General features: G+C 40.1%; 1 protein-coding gene across 2 annotated transcripts in view; it reads left to right on the top strand.

Moving 5' to 3' along the window:
• LOC126248555 (polycomb protein Scm) overlaps positions 1 to 18420 on the top strand; it is a 197114-nt gene that overhangs the window by 135566 nt on the left and 43128 nt on the right. For both annotated transcript variants that reach the window (XM_049949639.1, XM_049949638.1), the window contains exon 12: positions 10278 to 10478. In XM_049949639.1, coding sequence (XP_049805596.1) covers positions 10278 to 10478 — 201 coding nt within the window. The remainder of the gene's footprint in view (positions 1 to 10277; positions 10479 to 18420) is intronic.

Below are 18420 nucleotides of genomic sequence, written 5' to 3'. Positions count from 1 at the left end.
CCATCGCAGTCTTTAACACTGGTAGCATGCCGCGACAGCGTGGACATGAACCGTATGTGCAGTTGACGGACTTTGAGCGAGGGCGTATAGTGGGCATGCGGGACGCCGGGTGGACGTACCGCCGAATTGCTCAAGACGTGGGGCGTGAGGTCTCCACAGTACATCGATGTTGTCGCCAGGTCGGCGGAAGGTGCACGTGCCCGTCGACCTGGGACCGGACCGCAGCGACGCACGGATGCACGCCAAGACCGTAGGATCCTACGCAGTGCCGTAGGGGACCGCACCGCCACTTCCCAGCAAATTAGGGACACTGTTGCTCCTGGGGTATCGGCGAGGACCATTCGCAACCGTCTCCATGAAGCTGGGCTACGGTCCCGCACACCGTTAGGCCGTCTTCCGCTCACGCCCCAACATCGTGCAGCCCGCCTCCAGTGGTGTCGCGACAGGCGTGAATGGAGGGACGAATGGAGACGTGTCGTCTTCAGCGATGAGAGTCGCTTCTGCCTTGGTGCCAATGATGGTCGTATGCGTGTTTGGCGCCGTGCAGGTGAGCGCCACAATCAGGACTGCATACGACCGAGGCACACAGGGCCAACACCCGGCATCATGGTGTGGGGAGCGATCTCCTACACTGGCCGTACACCACTGGTGATCGTCGAGGGGACACTGAATAGTGCACAGTACATCCAAACCGTCATCGAACCCATCGTTCTACCATTCCTAGACCGGCAAGGGAACTTGCTGTTCCAACAGGACAATGCACGTCCGCATGTATCCCGTGCCACCCAACGTGCTCTAGAAGGTGTAAGTCAACTACCCTGGCCAGCAAGATCTCCGGATCTGTCCCCCATTGAGCATGTTTGGGACTGGATGAAGCGTCGTCTCACGCGGTCTGCACGTCCAGCACGAACGCTGGTCCAACTGAGGCGCCAGGTGGAAATGGCATGGCAAGCCGTTCCACAGGACTACATCCAGCATCTCTACGATCGTCTCCATGGGAGAATAGCAGCCTGCATTGCTGCGAAAGGTGGATATACACTGTACTAGTGCCGACATTGTGCATGCTCTGTTGCCTGTGTCTATGTGCCTGTGGTTCTGTCAGTGTGATCATGTGATGTATCTGACCCCAGGAATGTGTCAATAAAGTTTCCCCTTCCTGGGACAATGAATTCACGGTGTTCTTATTTCAATTTCCAGGAGTGTACATTACAGAGGTTGGCAGCAGGTACAAGCAGTGCGTTATGTTCCAAATTTTGCCATCCTGTTCAGTGGGGAACTGGTAATGGAAGGGAGGGGGGGTGGACGGAAGGTTAGGGACCAAGAAAAAGAAATAAAGTTTAACTTTCAAAATGGTAAATAGCAGTAATTGGTCATCATTTCCATTCCAGCTTTATTAGAGCAGATCCAGATTTCAGCTAGTAACTAGCCATTATCAGTGCAGTATTTCAGAGTTGTGATACATGCCCTAGTATGTCTACCGAGCGGTGTGGCGCAGTGGTTAGACACTGGACTCGCATTCGGGAGGACGACGGTTCAATCCCGCGTCCGGCCATCCTGATTTAGGTTTTCCGTGATTTCCCTAAATCACTCCAGGCAAATGCAGGGATGGTTCCTCTGAAAGGGCACGGCCGACTTCCTTCCCAATCCTTCCCTAATCCGATGAGACCGATGACCACGCTGTCTGGTCTCCTTCCCCAAACCAACCAACCAACCAACCTAGTATGTCTACACCTGTTGTTCAGACTCTCATGACAATTCATTGAAGACTTTAAGGCAGTATTTCAGACTTATGAGTCCAAACACCAGGTGTAGACGTACTAGGGCATATGTTATAACTCTGAAATACTGCATTGATAATGGCTAGTTACTAGCTGAAATCTGGTTCTGCTCTAATAAAGCTAGTATGAAAACGACAACTGATTGCTGCTCTTAAGCAGTTTGGACATCATATCACAGTCATTGAGCACATTGCACTTTCCTTATGAAAGGTAAAGACATAAAGTAATAAGCAAAGAAAACACGCTTCTTTTATTAAACATCTATTAACTTAATAATGTAATCTTACTGAGAAGTGTTAAATTTGGAGGTGGACTACTACTTATGAAAAAGAAAGATAAATCTGTTTTAATCACTGTGCAGTTGGTTTTAAGTCTTTTTTACTAACATCTCTATGTTTGGGGTGAGATTACTGCTCATCAAATGTATTGTTCCAGTCAGATGAACGTCAGTACTCATAAGATTTGTTAATTTCATTGACTAGGAAACACTTTCATGCAAATATGTGGTCCCGAACATACAGCAGACACCGGCTGCTATTGTTCTCTAGGGAAGGTCTTGTAAACCGTATCAAGGTTTTTCTGGATTGTGAAACCTCTCCCCAAGCTCTCATGACTAAGCAAAAGTCATTGACCTCCAGTGGAATTTTAGGAGGCACACTTTCACCGTTCACTGCAAAAGAAGTTGCAAAAATACTAAAATCAAGTTCAAATTGATTTAAGTCACTAAGTTTACTTCAAGTTTTCTCACAAAGCCTGCAACACAGGTTCAAGTTCATCAAGATGTTCACTCAGTCTCCTTTTCAGGATTTATTTCATTTATAACTAGTGCAACAATCTAAAAGTGTGCAAATGAGACTTCTGAAAGTTGTTTTATACACGATGGCAACTTAGTTTTAAAATACAAAATGGTGTTAAAACAGTCAGTAATTAGTTTATTTCTACCCTGCAAAGTTTTACTCAAGACGCTGATGTGCATTGTAAAGTCAGTTACAAATGCAAGACATAAAATCCGTGTGGATTCATTAACTCTTTAACTGGCATTACTATCATGTCCATGAATAGTGCATGTTGAAAAACTGTTCTAAAACAACAATAATTCGATTCAGTCAGCATACTTCACAAACATACAACTCATCGCCATAATTACACTCTCGCTCTGCCAGAAAGGATTCAAACTACCAATGTCTCAAAACCTGTAATCTCAGTTTATTGACAGTTTATACAATAATGTCCATTACACGACTTATTTTGGCACTTTTTACCAGCAGATTAACGCAGTGCAAGATGCAGAGTGTGACTGGTGTTTCCTGCTGAATACCAATGTCTTTTACATTTTTTCTTATCAAAGCAACAATGCCATACTTTTGACCAATCATTGCAAGAGCTCTATCTGTTGCAATCTTTTAAGTTTTTTCCCATCATTGGTCATATTTGTCAATAATTTTTCCTAAGCAAGAAAATATGTCTTCGGCCATAGTTGTATCAAGCATTGGCACTAAATCAACGAGTTCCTCCATGACATTGAACTCAGTGTCAACATCTCTCACAAGTACAGCAATATGAGCAATGTCTGGTACATCCATGCTTTCATCCAAAGACAAAAAGAAAAAACCACCACTTCACATTGTACTTCTTCCATGCTGATATAATAACATTACAAATGAGGTACTGAGGGTCATTTTGTGTTTCAGTAAAAAAAAATAATAATAATTTCTTCCCACTGCAGGCTGAAGTGTAGGGATTCAACCAATTTTCATTTTGAGGATCCTAACTACTCTTCAGCTGTTTGCCTCTCGCTAATTTTGGCCTACCACCAACACAAAAGAGACTTCAACACTGACATGAAGTAAACAGGCCCATCTTGCAGCATGTGCTCTGGTAACAAAGGAACGACACTATCAGTGAAGTGGAGGGGGAACTGCTGGCTGACAATGCCCACGGGCAAGCAGTGTGGACGCACACGGGCACCCATGCCTGCGTTAGTGCATTTGCCCACCCTTGACGTACATTAAAAAGCTAGAAATTTAACACTTTTACAATCAGGGGTTCTCGACAATGTCCGTAATGGTCTTATTGCCGCTGCTCTGCACAGATGCTGTGAGAATTAAGTTTCGATGCTTCCCAACAGAGATAAGCACTCTCTTTGTCAGAACCTAGCTTTCTCACATTAGCAGACTCTCTCATAATAGGCACCTCTCCTCTGTATTCAGAAATATTTTTAGGAATGATAGTATCTGCTTGATAAATTAAAAACAATGTCAAATCAGAACATAACTAGTCACTTTCTCAAATTAAATTACTATTTCAGTTAGGTAAAGTGTAGTGCATTGCATCATCTAGTGTCTGTAGTTTCATACCTGCAGACCACAAAACTATTGAATTTTATTTTTCTTCAAAATGAGGAAGAAATGAACCATAATTTCCATTGGAAAACCATATTCTACACTTGTCTTGTCAATTGGAAGGTCGTGCCATTTTGTACCTGCTTATCTCTTTCAGATCATTATACATGTTCAGCTGAATTTTAATAAAGACAGGCACAACAAAAATATTGTTAAACAAGTAAGCTTTTGACCAAAAGGTCTTCTCAATCAGACAGCATGCGAGGACTGTTCAAAAATTCCAGAACTTTGTCCACAAAATTTTTCTACACTTACCTTTTACTTATTGTACATCGTCTTCTTTGAAATACTCTCCTACACAAGTGATACACACTTCCCAAACCTGTTTCCACTTCCGGAAGAAGTCTTGGTATGCCTCTTGGAATATTGTTACAAGAGAGACAGGGCAACCAAGAGTACAGGATGACATCACCATCAAAGCGAATGGAAACTTCATAAACAACAAGCCAGAAGTCGAAAACATTTTGAATAATCATTTTTTAAATGTTGTAGAGAAAATAGGATCTAAATGTTCATTAGAAGAAGCAAGGCAGTTAATGGAAGAGGCCTTACCCACACCATTTGATACAATTGAAATTCCACCCTCCTCTCCTTCTGAAATTAGGAAGATAATAAACTCTCTCAAGAATAAAAGCTCACATGGAATTGATGGCATTTCCAGCAGGATAATAAAAGCTTGTTCCCAAGAAATAAGTGGGATTCTTAGCCACATATGTAATAGATCTCTGAAGCAGGGTATTTTCCCAGATAGACTGAAGTATGCCATTGTTAAACCACTGCATAAAAAAGGGGATGCGTCTGATGTCAACAACTACCACCCAATCTTTCTTCTGACTGTTTTATCCAAAATTCTTGAAAAACTAATGTATTATAAAGTAGCTTCACACCTTTGTAAAAATAAAGTTTTAACAAAATGTCAGTTTGGTTTCCAGAAGGGTTTTTCAACGGAAAATGCTATATATACTTTCACTAATGAAATATTAACAGGGTGTATACGACCCAGGACAACTGGGAGATCCGGGAAAAACCCGGGAATTGTTTAGAATTCCAGGAATTTTTCATTGTTTTAGTTTTCAGTTAAATTTTTGTGATTTTGACTGGTAAGAACCAATACTCTAACAAAGCGTATTACTGTATCCCGCTACTGCAGAATAATACTGCAGCAACAAAATATGAATGAGAGGGGGGGGGGAACGAAAATAAATCTTAAGTTGCAAAGGAAATGCACCATATACAACAACAAAACAGTGCTCATACAAGCGTCTACCAACAGCAAAGTGTGTCAAATGCTTTAGGAAGGCTGCAATGCTTCATAACAATAAATTAGATTCATTTGAGCAGTTGCGGGCGGGCTCTTGCACATGCGCAGTTGAGTCTCGTATGAGTAGTACCCTCTCCCGCTTCTGGTTACAGAAGTGTGGCTGGACGCCACTACTTAATATTGCCCCAGTTGGGGAATAATAGTAAATCTGGGGGTGATGTATAGAGCAGTCCGAGTTGTGGTGGGGAAGTGGGTCGTCTCCACATGACCTGTGTTTACGTTCAGTGATTTTGTTGTTTCCTCTTCATTTGTTGCTCTCACTTTAAATGATGATAAAACGGATTTTTGTGGCCTGGAGCTATGAAATGAATTAAAATACATTCGCATAGTTACGGAAACCCAAAATATGTTATTAGTTTCAGATATTATTTCCACCTTTTTGACAGTCAAGCTTAATCGCCTTGCAGAACAATGAAGTTATTTTTGCCGGTTTGCTAAAGAGATTTGGCTTTCATTAATCGTTTCTGCTGAGGCAGTCAATTTATTTGAAACTAAGTATTTAATTTCACACTATTGGCTAGTTTCAACTGTTCACTGCATTTCAAGTGCACTTATGGCATTATGCCATAATAAAGAACCAAACATGAGATAATACAGTACTGGTACTCCAATAAAATTTACATATGAGTGTGCATTTTAAGCCGAATTATGCATTTTAGTAGGGTTCACAAAATTCCGACGCTCTTGAAGTATCCTCTGATGTCTTGTTTCTTTTATGACATAATGTAAGATCTTTAAATGTTTAACAAGTACGAATGTATATATGGGCTTCCTGCGTCATCGTAGCTGCGCGAGCGCAGTGACGCCTGTTATCTGGCGCTCTCTGGCAACTGCTAAAACGAACCTATTTCTAACAGGTCGCAGGAAAATATTGGGAATGGTGGTTTAAAAAGAGTTACATTCAAAGTAAATTTCCTTTTACACAATATGAACTATGTGCGAGAATGTACGATGAATTTCTTAAATCGCAAAGTGTTTGAATCTGATTTAAAAATCAACTCTTTGAGGACGACCATTTAGAAGAATTTCGAGCCCAGAAGATCAGACATTTACGTCGTAATTAAAAATTTTACTGGCACATTTGTGTGATGTATCTTAAAGTGTATCACGCACAAAAAAGATCAACATTATATGTATAAGCTTAACTTCTCTTCCAGATTATTAATCTTCGAGACCAATATTGTATGTGAATGCTATATATATATTAATTTAAACCATTAACTTTTCTTATTTGTGTGTTCGCGCTGCTTAAGAGTGATCTTGCTATTGGCTGACTATATCACGTGTCTTATACTGTCATTAGCTGGCGAGATCACGTGACATGAGCTCTCCAAAAGCACATCATAATCTCGATTTCAATGCTTCGGAAAGTGACATGCGTTGTTTGGCGGAATTCAAATTTATACCTTCGTAATACGAAAATATGTATCATACATGTTGCTGCGCATCAAAGGTCTTTAAAAATGTGCCCCAATAGTACCATTGATTAACAGTTTGTCCATTTTGCATGAATTGATGATGGACTAATCTTTCAAAGTCAAAGAAAAGTATCAGCATGGTTTTGACATTTGACATGACCTGGTGAGCTTTTTTTGGTCTTGGAGAACCTTTAACAGCGCGCGCGCGCGACACACACACACACACACACACACACACACACACACACACACACACGCGCGTACGTACGTACGTGCGTGCGCAAACACAAAAAACACTGTTTCTGGCTGCTGAGTGGTCATGTGTGTGTGTGTGTGTGTGTGTGTGTGTGTGTGTGTGGGTGGGTGGGTGTGTGTAAGCTTATTTGTTTAGCATTCTGTTTTTTGCTATATGGTGAGCAGAAATCTACCCTTTTCATAATATTGCCATTATCCCGTCCTGAATATTCCATTGTTGAATTTTAATAAAGTCTGACAGATTTAAATATGTTATTCAGGCCCATTATACTGAATAGTTAAACTTATTTTTTCTAGTGTATTTGTAATTTTTCTTAGAGACCAAAATTGATGAGTTTATAGTTAAACATTTATCATCTCCTAATGTTTTTTTGTGCTGTTTCTGCTTTCCATTTCTGTCTTCTACTTTTGTGAATAGCTTTATGCATACAAACAAAGTATTCTCTTTGGGAACTTAATTTGGACTTGATTGTTTTCAAAATGGAGAGTGATAGTGAATTTTAATGTTTCCAAATGAGAGTGCAAAACGATTGCTGTTGCACTTGGCACTTACATTTTAGTGCATAATTTGGGGGGGGGGGAGTCATTACCAGTTCAGTTTGTGCCAGGGAACTGAATAAGTAATCTATTAGTTATTGTCACCTACATTTGAAATATGAGCTTCGTAAAAGATAAAATTTACTGGAAGTCTGATTAATCTAAAATCATGTTCTCCTCAGAATAATAATATTCTATCACTCCTATAAGATGGATACCCTTAAAATAACTTCACTGTATTTTGTTTCAAATTTTGTGACACAGTTTTTGTTAACTTGCACTACAATAGTTGTCTTAAAGACAATGTTGTACTCATCAATACAAGAGAAGTTACCACAGAAAGGCTGCTGGCACCTACCACGGTGGGGAATTAAAAATAAAAATTAGCCACATGACAGAACCAAACTCTGATACAAGGAATTTCGACCAGCCACCTTGACTGTAAGCTATTTGCACAGTGATGTCAACATCTCCTTTGGACCACATCTAGTTCTTCCAGTCAAATCACTACATATTTTGTGATCATTGTTGACATCCTATACTTCCATGTATAATGATTAATTCTTATTCATTTCCAGTGTTGTGTGTAGTACATCTCGCTAATATAATGATATGATATGTTGCCACTATACTCCGATATTGCCATTAATGTGGTGAAACTTTTAACACAATTTGTGATGTGGCTTTACACACCAAGAATGTGCAATATGGGACTTAGCCATTTTATGTGTGAATAGTTTCCTTTTGGCAACTGTACATGAAAGTGTACCAGACCAAGACAGCAGCACAAATTACACAAAACTAATTTTTTGTGAAATCACTTGTGTTAAAGTGCAGGCTTCTGTTTGTTCTGGTTGTAAGTTTTGTACAAGTAGACAGTAATTCCTGCTCAGGCGTTCTATGTCTTGACTGACTGCAAGAGTAGCACTGAGAAATATGTGGGAGGGCCAGGAAACTGGACAGTCCTAACATCTCATATGTAATACAGTAAGAAGAGTTTTGATCTTTGATCTTTCGAACAATGTTGCCCACAGACGAATATGACGATCCTACAAATCAATTCATGAGGAAGAAAATGACTCAACACAATGAGTCAATCAGGCTTGCCACTGTAATGCAACAGTCTGAGACTTATATATTGTAGTACATGGTAAATCTGTATTTATGGTCATACCTTTCTTTTACATACACCAATTATTGTTAAATGATAATTAATGCAATAAATAGAAATTACTTTAGTAGAAATTTGCAAAAAAAGATTACAATTGCATGTAAAATAAATATGTACTAATTAATAGGTGATAGAATGGAATAATTTGTATAAAATTGTAATAATTGTCAAATGGAACTATCACAAATGTAGGCATAGGAAAGGAAATGACTAGAACTGGTACAAGGAACTATCTGCCACACATGATGTGGTGGCTTCTGGAGTTTGTATGCAGATATGGATGTAGCGGCGAAAGATCATTTTAATTCTCTTCAAAGTTAACATATTATAGTATTAACTATTAAATATACTCATGATTTAATATTTGGAACTGAAAAGTGTATTTGATAAAGCAAATTATAAGAATTACATTTTCTGCTGTGTGCGATATTATGCTTAAATCATTCTATACATGTCATTTGTCATTATAAACTAATTAAAATATTGTTCCTAATAATGCCTAAGACTGTTGACGTTGTTTTAATGGTACATATGTGAGGTGACTGTGGCCACAGGGGAGTAGTACTGGCAGTTGTATTATGACAGTGGGAGTTGTATTTCAGTAGAAACAGTTCTGCTTGAATTGTGCTTCACATAACACTTGATAAAGAACGTGTGTTGTTTTATCGTAAGCACCATTTCATGCTAACTGGTCACTAAAGATATCTGTTCCTCTCATTCAGTCAAACACAATGACACAGCAAAGTACTCGTCATAGAGCACACAGCAGATAAGTGTGCACAGACATGTGGCGGCAACTGATTGTTACATCAAAATCACTGTTGCTGTTATTTTTTGTGATGGGCAGCTCTCCTGTTCATTAACGAGGGTCAGTTCCATGTCATTTTTATAAATATTTTCCAGACCTGTCTTATTTTGCCCATCTTGTGAAAATAAGAAAATGTGAACGAAAGCGTTCAAAGTCTGATTGGAGTCCAGGCAGCAAGCACACATAACAGCCCAGCCTGCAGCACCTGAAGATGGTGACTGGATTGATTGTCAAAGTATTGTGCATAAAATGGAAACAATAACTCAGCTGAACACCTGAAATTACTCCATTGATTAATTGCACTGAGAAAACCTTAGATATCCGTTTCTTTCTTAGTGAATTTTTAATTCTCCTTCAGTGTTGACATAGTATTTGTTAACACTGCTGTCTTGCAGTTGATTTTCTGTGTACTTTTCACTACAGTTTTCCAGTAATAATTTGCTAAATCATTATTATGTTCATGTAATGTAGTGTAATGCAACACAACATAATAACACAGTTGTTGTTTCGTTGAATCTGTACACTTCGTGTCATGGTATATGATGAAAAACATGGATGCTGTTAAGTCCAGTTTTATTCATTTGCAGAAGATTGTGAAGTGAGCACTGAAGGTGGCTCAGATAGCAGTACAGCTGTGAAACGAAGGTGGTCTTCAGAAAGCTCAGATTCAAGTTCTCGTCCTGGACAGAGTCCGACAACAGCAGCGGCAGCAAGCACAACTACTGCATATTCATCTGTGGCATCCACAACAGCACCATCAGCTAAGCAGCCTAGAAAATCTGTTCCAGGTTTGTATTAGAATTTTCCTTTTCCAGTGTCATCATACCCAGTAGTACATCAAAAGTACTCAGTATTTATTCTGCAGCATATATGGTATGATTTTCTGTGCACTGTTTTATGTACATTTTCTCTGGAAGCTCAGAACTGCCCCTGGATCACCAAAGTGTGCTACCTAAATTAAAATATGTAAAATACAGGAACTTAAGGTCTCAGGTTGCCTCTCATATTTCACAGTCCGGGAAAAAAAAATTATATATATATAATCTCCTGTTACAATGGTGTCAAATTTTCCTCTACCATGGCCAGGTCATCAGCAGTACTTTGAATACTTACTCCCTCCATTTCCTCATCCACTAGTAAATTAGCCCACAGGGAAGATAGGCCCACAATTCTTCACCACAGTTTAGAGGACCTTGATGCATTGCGCCCAGTCAGAGAAGCAACATCCTTCTATGATATCTACTAATGGCAGAGCTCGTCTTAGGAAAACCTCTCCCTAGAAATCTACTGGACAGCAACCTGGCACCAGCCAGTGAATGAAAGGGAAACAGACTGTGGGTTCCTGGGTGGCTCACTCCTTTTCAGTTTCTACCCTCACAGACACTCTAAAGTAGCTATTGAGACAAAGAAGAAATCTAGGCAGAGGGCTGCTCATGTGACCCCAGACACACCAGTTTCCCCATGCCATTATACTCAGAACTTGAATTTATTTCTGTTGTTCCACCCTCACTGGTGGCAGACAGTGACTGTGGTGTGTGATCTACTGTCTTGGCTCCTTCATGCATAACCAGAATTCCATTAACTTGATAATTTCAGTGGAAATGGTATAGATATTACTATCACCTGCTAGAACTGCAACAACTAATGTCATCCTATTCTGCAATCTGTGTTGGTCTCCAAGAAATGCAGTTCACTGACGGCCGTTATTCAATCCTTTAAGTTTACCATGCCATCTTCCAGAACCATACGAACCCTTGGAGGGCTTCTAGAGGGGTCCATACATCGGTTTACAAAAATGTCATCATTGGATGGATTCCCCTGCACACCACACTGGAAGCAGTAGTGGTGAGGGTGTGAACGACCCAAGTGATTACCATTTGAAATGTATGTTTACCCATAGGCAAGGCATTTATGTACCTTGAGATGGTCACTGTAACAGAATAACTCTCTGCTCTCCCCTTTTATCCTATTGGGAGATTTCATTGCACACCACCCCGCTGTGTAGGAGAACTCCTCAGCCAACTTCTCTCTGATCTTGATCTGTGTTTTTTCAATGATTTCACCACTACCCACTTTGTTGCCATCCATAGCAGCTTTTCAGATATTGATCTTAAGGTATCTTCCCCTAATCTCATGGCTTATAGCAATCACTTTCTGTTGATCCTGTCATTTCCTTGTCACTACCCAATAGACCAACTGCCATGTTGCACTTGCCTAAGGCCCAGTTGACAGTTGTGTACCTCTGCCATCATATTTGCCCCCCCCCCCCCCCCCCCCGTCTATCGGACTGTAAACATGAGGTTTTCAGAGATGAATCCCTATAATCATCAGCACTGCTTGAACTGGCTTGAACTGCAGTCCTCCTTTTCAAAGGTCCCGTCAACAGTGACTGGTACCATGTTGGACCAAATCATTGCAATATCTATTCATGACTGTCAAAGTGCCCTGCAGCATCTCACAGGACATCCTTTGCAGACCACCCTCATCTCAAGCAGATCCGTCCATAGTCTCACTACCTAATTGAAAGCAGTGGGTGGGAATTCAGGGAGCACAACATCATCTGTGTGGGAACATGTGCCTCTTTTTCCGAGGAACTGGCCAAGCTCCATAGTCTACTGGGCCACCAACTGCACTGGGTCTCCTCCTTCACAGTGGTGTTTCCACCAATGCTTTGGTACTTTCGAAACACCTTGCAACCACTTAATGACAGCATCAACATTCTCTTCTTACCCATTTGCCTCCTAAATGCTTAAAAGAAAAGTTGAAGATATTTCTGTATCCTTTACTATCCATAATCCTGACTTACATAACGAACATTTCACTGAATGGGAACTGTTTCAGGCTCTCGATTCATCTCATGATTTGGCCCCAGGCCCTGATTCAATTCATACTCAGATGATTCACCTACTCAGGGTCTTCAACCATATTTCACTTGAAAGTGTTTTCCCTTTACATTGGAGAGATAGTGTCATCGCAATCCTGAAGCTAGGCAAAAACCCAACATCCATCGACAGCTACGTATGACATCTGTCCAAAAAATTCCAGAACTTCATCCATAAAATTTTCCTACGTTAACCTTTTACTTATTGTGCATGATCTCCTTCGAAATACTCTCCACCACAATTGATACATCACTCCCAATGCCGTTTCTATTTCCAGAAGCAATCTTGGTATGCCTCTTGCTGGGTCACATGAAGCCCCGTCAGGAAATTTTCTTTTATCTCCTATATTGTTGTAAATCTTAATCCTTTCAATTGGGTTTTCAACTTGGGAAAAAAATAAAGTCCATAGGGGATAGGTCTGGATGGTACGGAGGATGAGTCAGCACAGTGATTTCATTTTTTGTGCAGTAGTTTTGCACCAACAGAGATGGATGTGCAGATGCATTATGGTGATGCAAGAGCCATGAATTGTCTTGCCGTATTTCAGGCCATTCCCATCTCACATTTTCTTGCTGGCATCACAACATGTCCTGATTAACAGTTTGTCCTTGGGGCATGAATTCATGATGGACTAATCCTTCAAAGTCAATGAAACCATGTCAGCATATCTTTATTTGACCTGACCTGATGAGCTTTCTTTGGTATTGGAGAAACTTCCCTGACACATTGTGAAGATTAAATCTTGGTCTCAACATCATATCTGTAGACCCACATCTCATCACCAGTTATGATTCTCTTGAAGAATATCTCGTTCTCATTTGCGCGATCCAAAAGCCGTTCACAGATTGCGAGGCATAGGTCTTTCTGGTCTTCACTTGTGAACCGTGGGATGAACTTGGCAGCAACACAATGCATTCCAAGATGCTGTGTCAGGATTTTGTGACATGATTCAACTGACATGTTACATTCTTCTGCAATCTCTTGGACAGTCTTCTATTAGCACGTGCAATTTCAGTGACGTTCCTGACGTGAGCATTGTCTGTTGACATTCAAGGGCATCCTAATTGAATGACACCGTTAACTTTTTAAACTGTGTGAACCATTCGAAACTCTGAGTACAGCTTAATCACTCATCACCATAGGCTTCCTGTATCATTTGGTGTCTCTGCAAAGGTTTTTTTTTTTTACACAAAATTTAATCCAGATGCGCTGCTCCTCTAACTCTGCCATCTCAAAATTTGCAAACTATGCAACACAATCTTCTACTCAATACAGCACTGAACAATAACTAATAGACATGCAACAATGAAGCTTTTGGCAGTTACACACAATGAAAGGGTGCCAACCGCATTTCGCTCCAACACACCATTGGTGCGAAATTATGAATGTTCCAGAATTTTTTGAACAGGCCTAGTACTTACTAGCTTCACTAACTGACCCTAAAAATTGCGTGAAATGTTGGTAGTCCAACGATAATGTTGGTTTCTCGAATCGTGGGGCATTTTCTCCCCCTTTCAGTATGTTTTCTGGGAGGGATGCTCTGCAATGCTTAGGTTGAAAATGAATACAACAGGCATTTTTCTAAACAGCGACATTTCATTCCATGTTTTTAAGATGCGTATGGCATGCAGCACCACTTGGCACCATCGCATTTTACATACCCTTCTTGAGTGTGTCTTTTAAGGCTCCCTACCACTTTTTATTCGTCAGATTTTAAAGTTTAGGCAGACAAGACCATACTTTTTTTTTTTTTTACTGAGAGACAAGAGAAAATACATAATACAGTAGGAATAATATTGTAAATGAGGAAATCGTTAGAGAATTCTATATTCTGAGACCCACAGTGTCAAGAGTGTGCTGACAATTGCAAATTTCAGGCATTGCCTTTCACCACAGACAACGCAGTGGCCAACGATCTTCACTTAATGACTGAGAATAATGGTGTTTGCCTAGAGTTGTCATTACTAACACACAAGCAACACTGTGTGAATATAACCACAGAAATCAATGTAGGACATACGACAAATGTATACATCGCAGCTCTCCTGTGAACGTTTGTAGCTTCTGTAAAGTTTGGAAGGTAGGAGATGAGGTACTGGGAGAAATAAAGCTGTGAGGATGGGGTGTGAGTTGTGCTTGGGTAGCTCAGTTGGTAGAACACTTGCCCACGAAAGGCAAAGGTCCCGAGTTCGAGTCTCGGTCCGGCACAGTTTTAATCTGCCAGGAAGTTTCATATCAGCACACACTCCGCTGCAGAGTGAGAATCTCATTCTGGATAAGATAATATGTTTTTGGGTTTTGTGAGGTGCACAATTTTACATTTCTGAACAAAGCAATTTGCTAGTGTTTGCATCACTTTCATACATATCAAGATCTAACTGGATATTTGTGCAGATTTTTTCCAGGTAGTACTAAAGTGTAAGTAATTGCATAAAATCCGTAACATGTGACTTCCATTTCAATTCTTATCATTATAAAAACTTAAAAATTTGGAATATTCTGTTTCGGTTCTTTATTTGCCCATGTGCATTATTTCTAAAAGTGTGACCAGGTCTTGTGCAGTATGGAAATGCTTGGCTTGGTTCTTTCCAAGTTCAGTGGCAGCCAGTTTACAGAGCACCAAGTTATTAACTTTCAAGAAAAATTTCTTTATGTTTTCAAGTATTGAAGTTCTTCCACTAGGCTTGATGATAGCAATTTCATTACCACCAGAGAGAACTACTTGTACTTCTTTGATATATAACAACAGATCAATAAGAACAAGTGTGTACCCAGTATTGGTTCCTGTGGTATCTGTGTTATGATTATACAGCTATCTCAAGATGTTGTTTTGTCATGTATACTCTCTGGGTTCCCTGATGTGACACTGTATTTAGTTAGCTAGATAATATGAAAACTAATTACAACAAGATTTTTGACACCATAAAATTTTAGGTTCTCTGGAGAATGTCACAGAAAATATCAATTGACAATATTTTGTAATTTAAATTTTGTGTAATCTGATAAATGAATTAAAAAACAGTATGTTCTGTGAAGCAACTCTTTCGAAATCCAAATTTAGACGAAATAAAGGATGAATCAAAATGGACTTTACAACTTTGGAATGATATAGAAATTTATTGAGATTACTTACAAAATGGGTCATTTTGTAGCAAACAGCCTCATGTTTGATTCACCACATGGTGCATCAGTACCCCATTCTGCCACCAGGAGCATCAGCATAGAGCACAGTTAAAAAGGCCACTTCCAGTGGTGCGGAGGGTGCTCGCTGTGTGATATGGTTTCATGAAACAAGTTCTGCTACAGCTGTTCAGCAACAGCTGTTCAGCATAAATTTCACACTGAATATGTTAAAGAACGTCCAAGCACACCTACAATATACTCTTGGCGCAAGAACTTCATTGAGACAGGTTGTCCAGTGCAACATGATAAATCACCATGCCACCCACATGTTGATGATTATGTCGAACAGTTTAGGGAGAGCCAACGTGACGTGTCTTGCAACTGGCATTCCACAAAAGACTGTTTGGCGAGTACTGTGTAGATGTTTACACTTGAAACCATACAGATTCACAATGGCACGGAACGTTAGTGATGCTGATAAGGTTGCTTTTGGGGAATTGTGTGTGGAAGTGTTGCATCGGATAGAGGATGGCATGACATTCATGAACACAATGATCTTCAGCAAGGAGTCAACATTTTATATCACCAGAATGGTGAACAACCTCAGTCGCAAAATATAAGGCAATGAAAGTCCACATGCCACTGTGGAACACATTCCTGGCAGCTCCGAAGTTAATGTGTTTCGTGCCTCTCTCCATTATAATTTTCCATACATTAATTTTCTTGTACTGAAAACCGAGAGCTGTGACATTAATTAAAAAAGAGGTCTTGCCACCACTTACTAACTGTGCCTCATGAAGAGTTATCCACAGTTTTTTAGTTGGATGTTCTTTTCTCTCATAATAGTGTCATCTTGAAAGGAGTCCAAGTTTCTTAGTCGTGGTTCTGTCCTCTTTTTACTGGGTGTTCGCAGTTAGGATGAACTAGGCTCTTCCCCTTCTGCAGAGTATTTCTCCTTACTACAAACTTTGACAACAGTATTTTTCTGTACCTACAAAGTGTCTGCAGTTCTTTCAGCTACCTTTGTTAGAGGCAATAAAGTTGCACCATTTTCTCTTGCCTTCTTGAAATATTCGTACACTGAGCCCACAGACTCGTGTGTCTGACCATGCAAAACATGATCAGATCACTAAACTTTCTGTTTAGCACCCACATTTTCCTGCACGCTTCCACTACAAGCTTCAGATGTTCTGTAGCAGAAACTAAACTCACTACACAGGGAAAGAAAGCACACAATGAAATGTACCACAACTACTTATGTTACTGGCCACGAGCATTGTCAGCAACTGGCTACAATAGGCGCTATCTGCAATAACAGAGAGATTTGACAATGATGATCAGAACAGCAGGTGCAGCCATGCAGGATCTCTGATTGGCTGTTGCTATGGTAGCAGCAATGTAAACGGTTAGATGTCGGTCACTTTATTTTTTCTGATCCAGATATAGAAACACATTGTTTATTTTCTTCATTACCACAAGTGTGTGTGTGGGGGGGGGGGGGGGGGGGCGCGCTCGCGCGCGTACGTGTGTGTGTTTTGCTCAAGCAATAATCTGACTTGAAGTGAGAATTGTTTAGTCTTTATGAAGCAAAAAAGCCTTTCAAATTCAGCTCTCACAGCATATCATTTCCACCATGTAATCTATAGTATGGTGTTGCCCATCATGACAACATCAGCTTTGCAATTGTCTGCTTATACTGTCAAGCGCAACTAATGCAGCACCACATATTATTAATTCGTACTCTTCATTGGACATAATGTTGCTCTTAATGCAGTTTTTTGTCGAGCTGTGTAATGAAATTAAATGGTCGTATAGCTTTATTGGGTGGTTGTTTGGCCCCCTAGTGTAAGTCTTTTTATTTGATGCCTTTTTGGCAAGTTTCACATCGATGACAACAATAACAGTGCAACCCCTGTACTCTGTTCATCATAAGAATAAACCTGATGTAAACATTACGCCATGTATTCTTTTGCGTTTGCTTGAATCTCATTTAATTATGTTTCACATGGAGTGGAAGCCGAGCTGTGACCAGTACAGTCAAGTACAATCATAAAGATACGTTTTATTCTGTGTTACAAGCACACAGTCTGAGCGATAATGCGGGACATCAGCTTTACCGGTGCATTAAACTTGGACAGCACTGGCCAGCCAGCTGTCCAACTAACCTGCAATGATGTGAGCAGTTGCAGTTCAGACGTTAAAAGTGATGAGCAGAGAAACAATATAGCTTCGAATGTCATTTAATTTTTAAAGAGAAGGAAATAATATTCCAAGACACTCCAGCACTACCGTGCGCTTCTTTGGTGACCAGACAGAAAGCATAAAATGCACTTGTTTTCACCTGACGTAGTATTCTAATGATAAAAAAAGAGCAATGAAAATTTTTAACTTAAACATAGTGTAATTTTTCTGTGCGAGCTGTGTGTAATGCAAAAGTATACTGCAGGTATTTCACCATACTATTGAATACTGAAACCACTGAAGGTATTAATTACAGTCAGTTGTATAGTAATCTCTTAGCTCCTTCCTTATTCAACATTTCAGTTCTGGAAGTGTCACCTACTACGTAGATAACAAGCCCATCAACAACGGAATCCATGAAGCCAACCAGGTGCCGCATTTTCTCTTCTTATTTTATGACGAGCCATTCTATATCCCTCCAGCGAAAAAACTGCGTGTGTTAGCTCCAATACATCTGGCAGCTTAACAGTCTTGTCACTTCTCA

The sequence above is a fragment of the Schistocerca nitens genome, chromosome 3 (assembly GCF_023898315.1).
Source record: "Schistocerca nitens isolate TAMUIC-IGC-003100 chromosome 3, iqSchNite1.1, whole genome shotgun sequence".
Classification (NCBI taxonomy): domain Eukaryota; kingdom Metazoa; phylum Arthropoda; class Insecta; order Orthoptera; family Acrididae; genus Schistocerca; species Schistocerca nitens.
The sequence above is the reverse complement of the archived record's forward strand: the minus strand, read 5'-3'. Positions and strand labels throughout refer to the sequence as shown.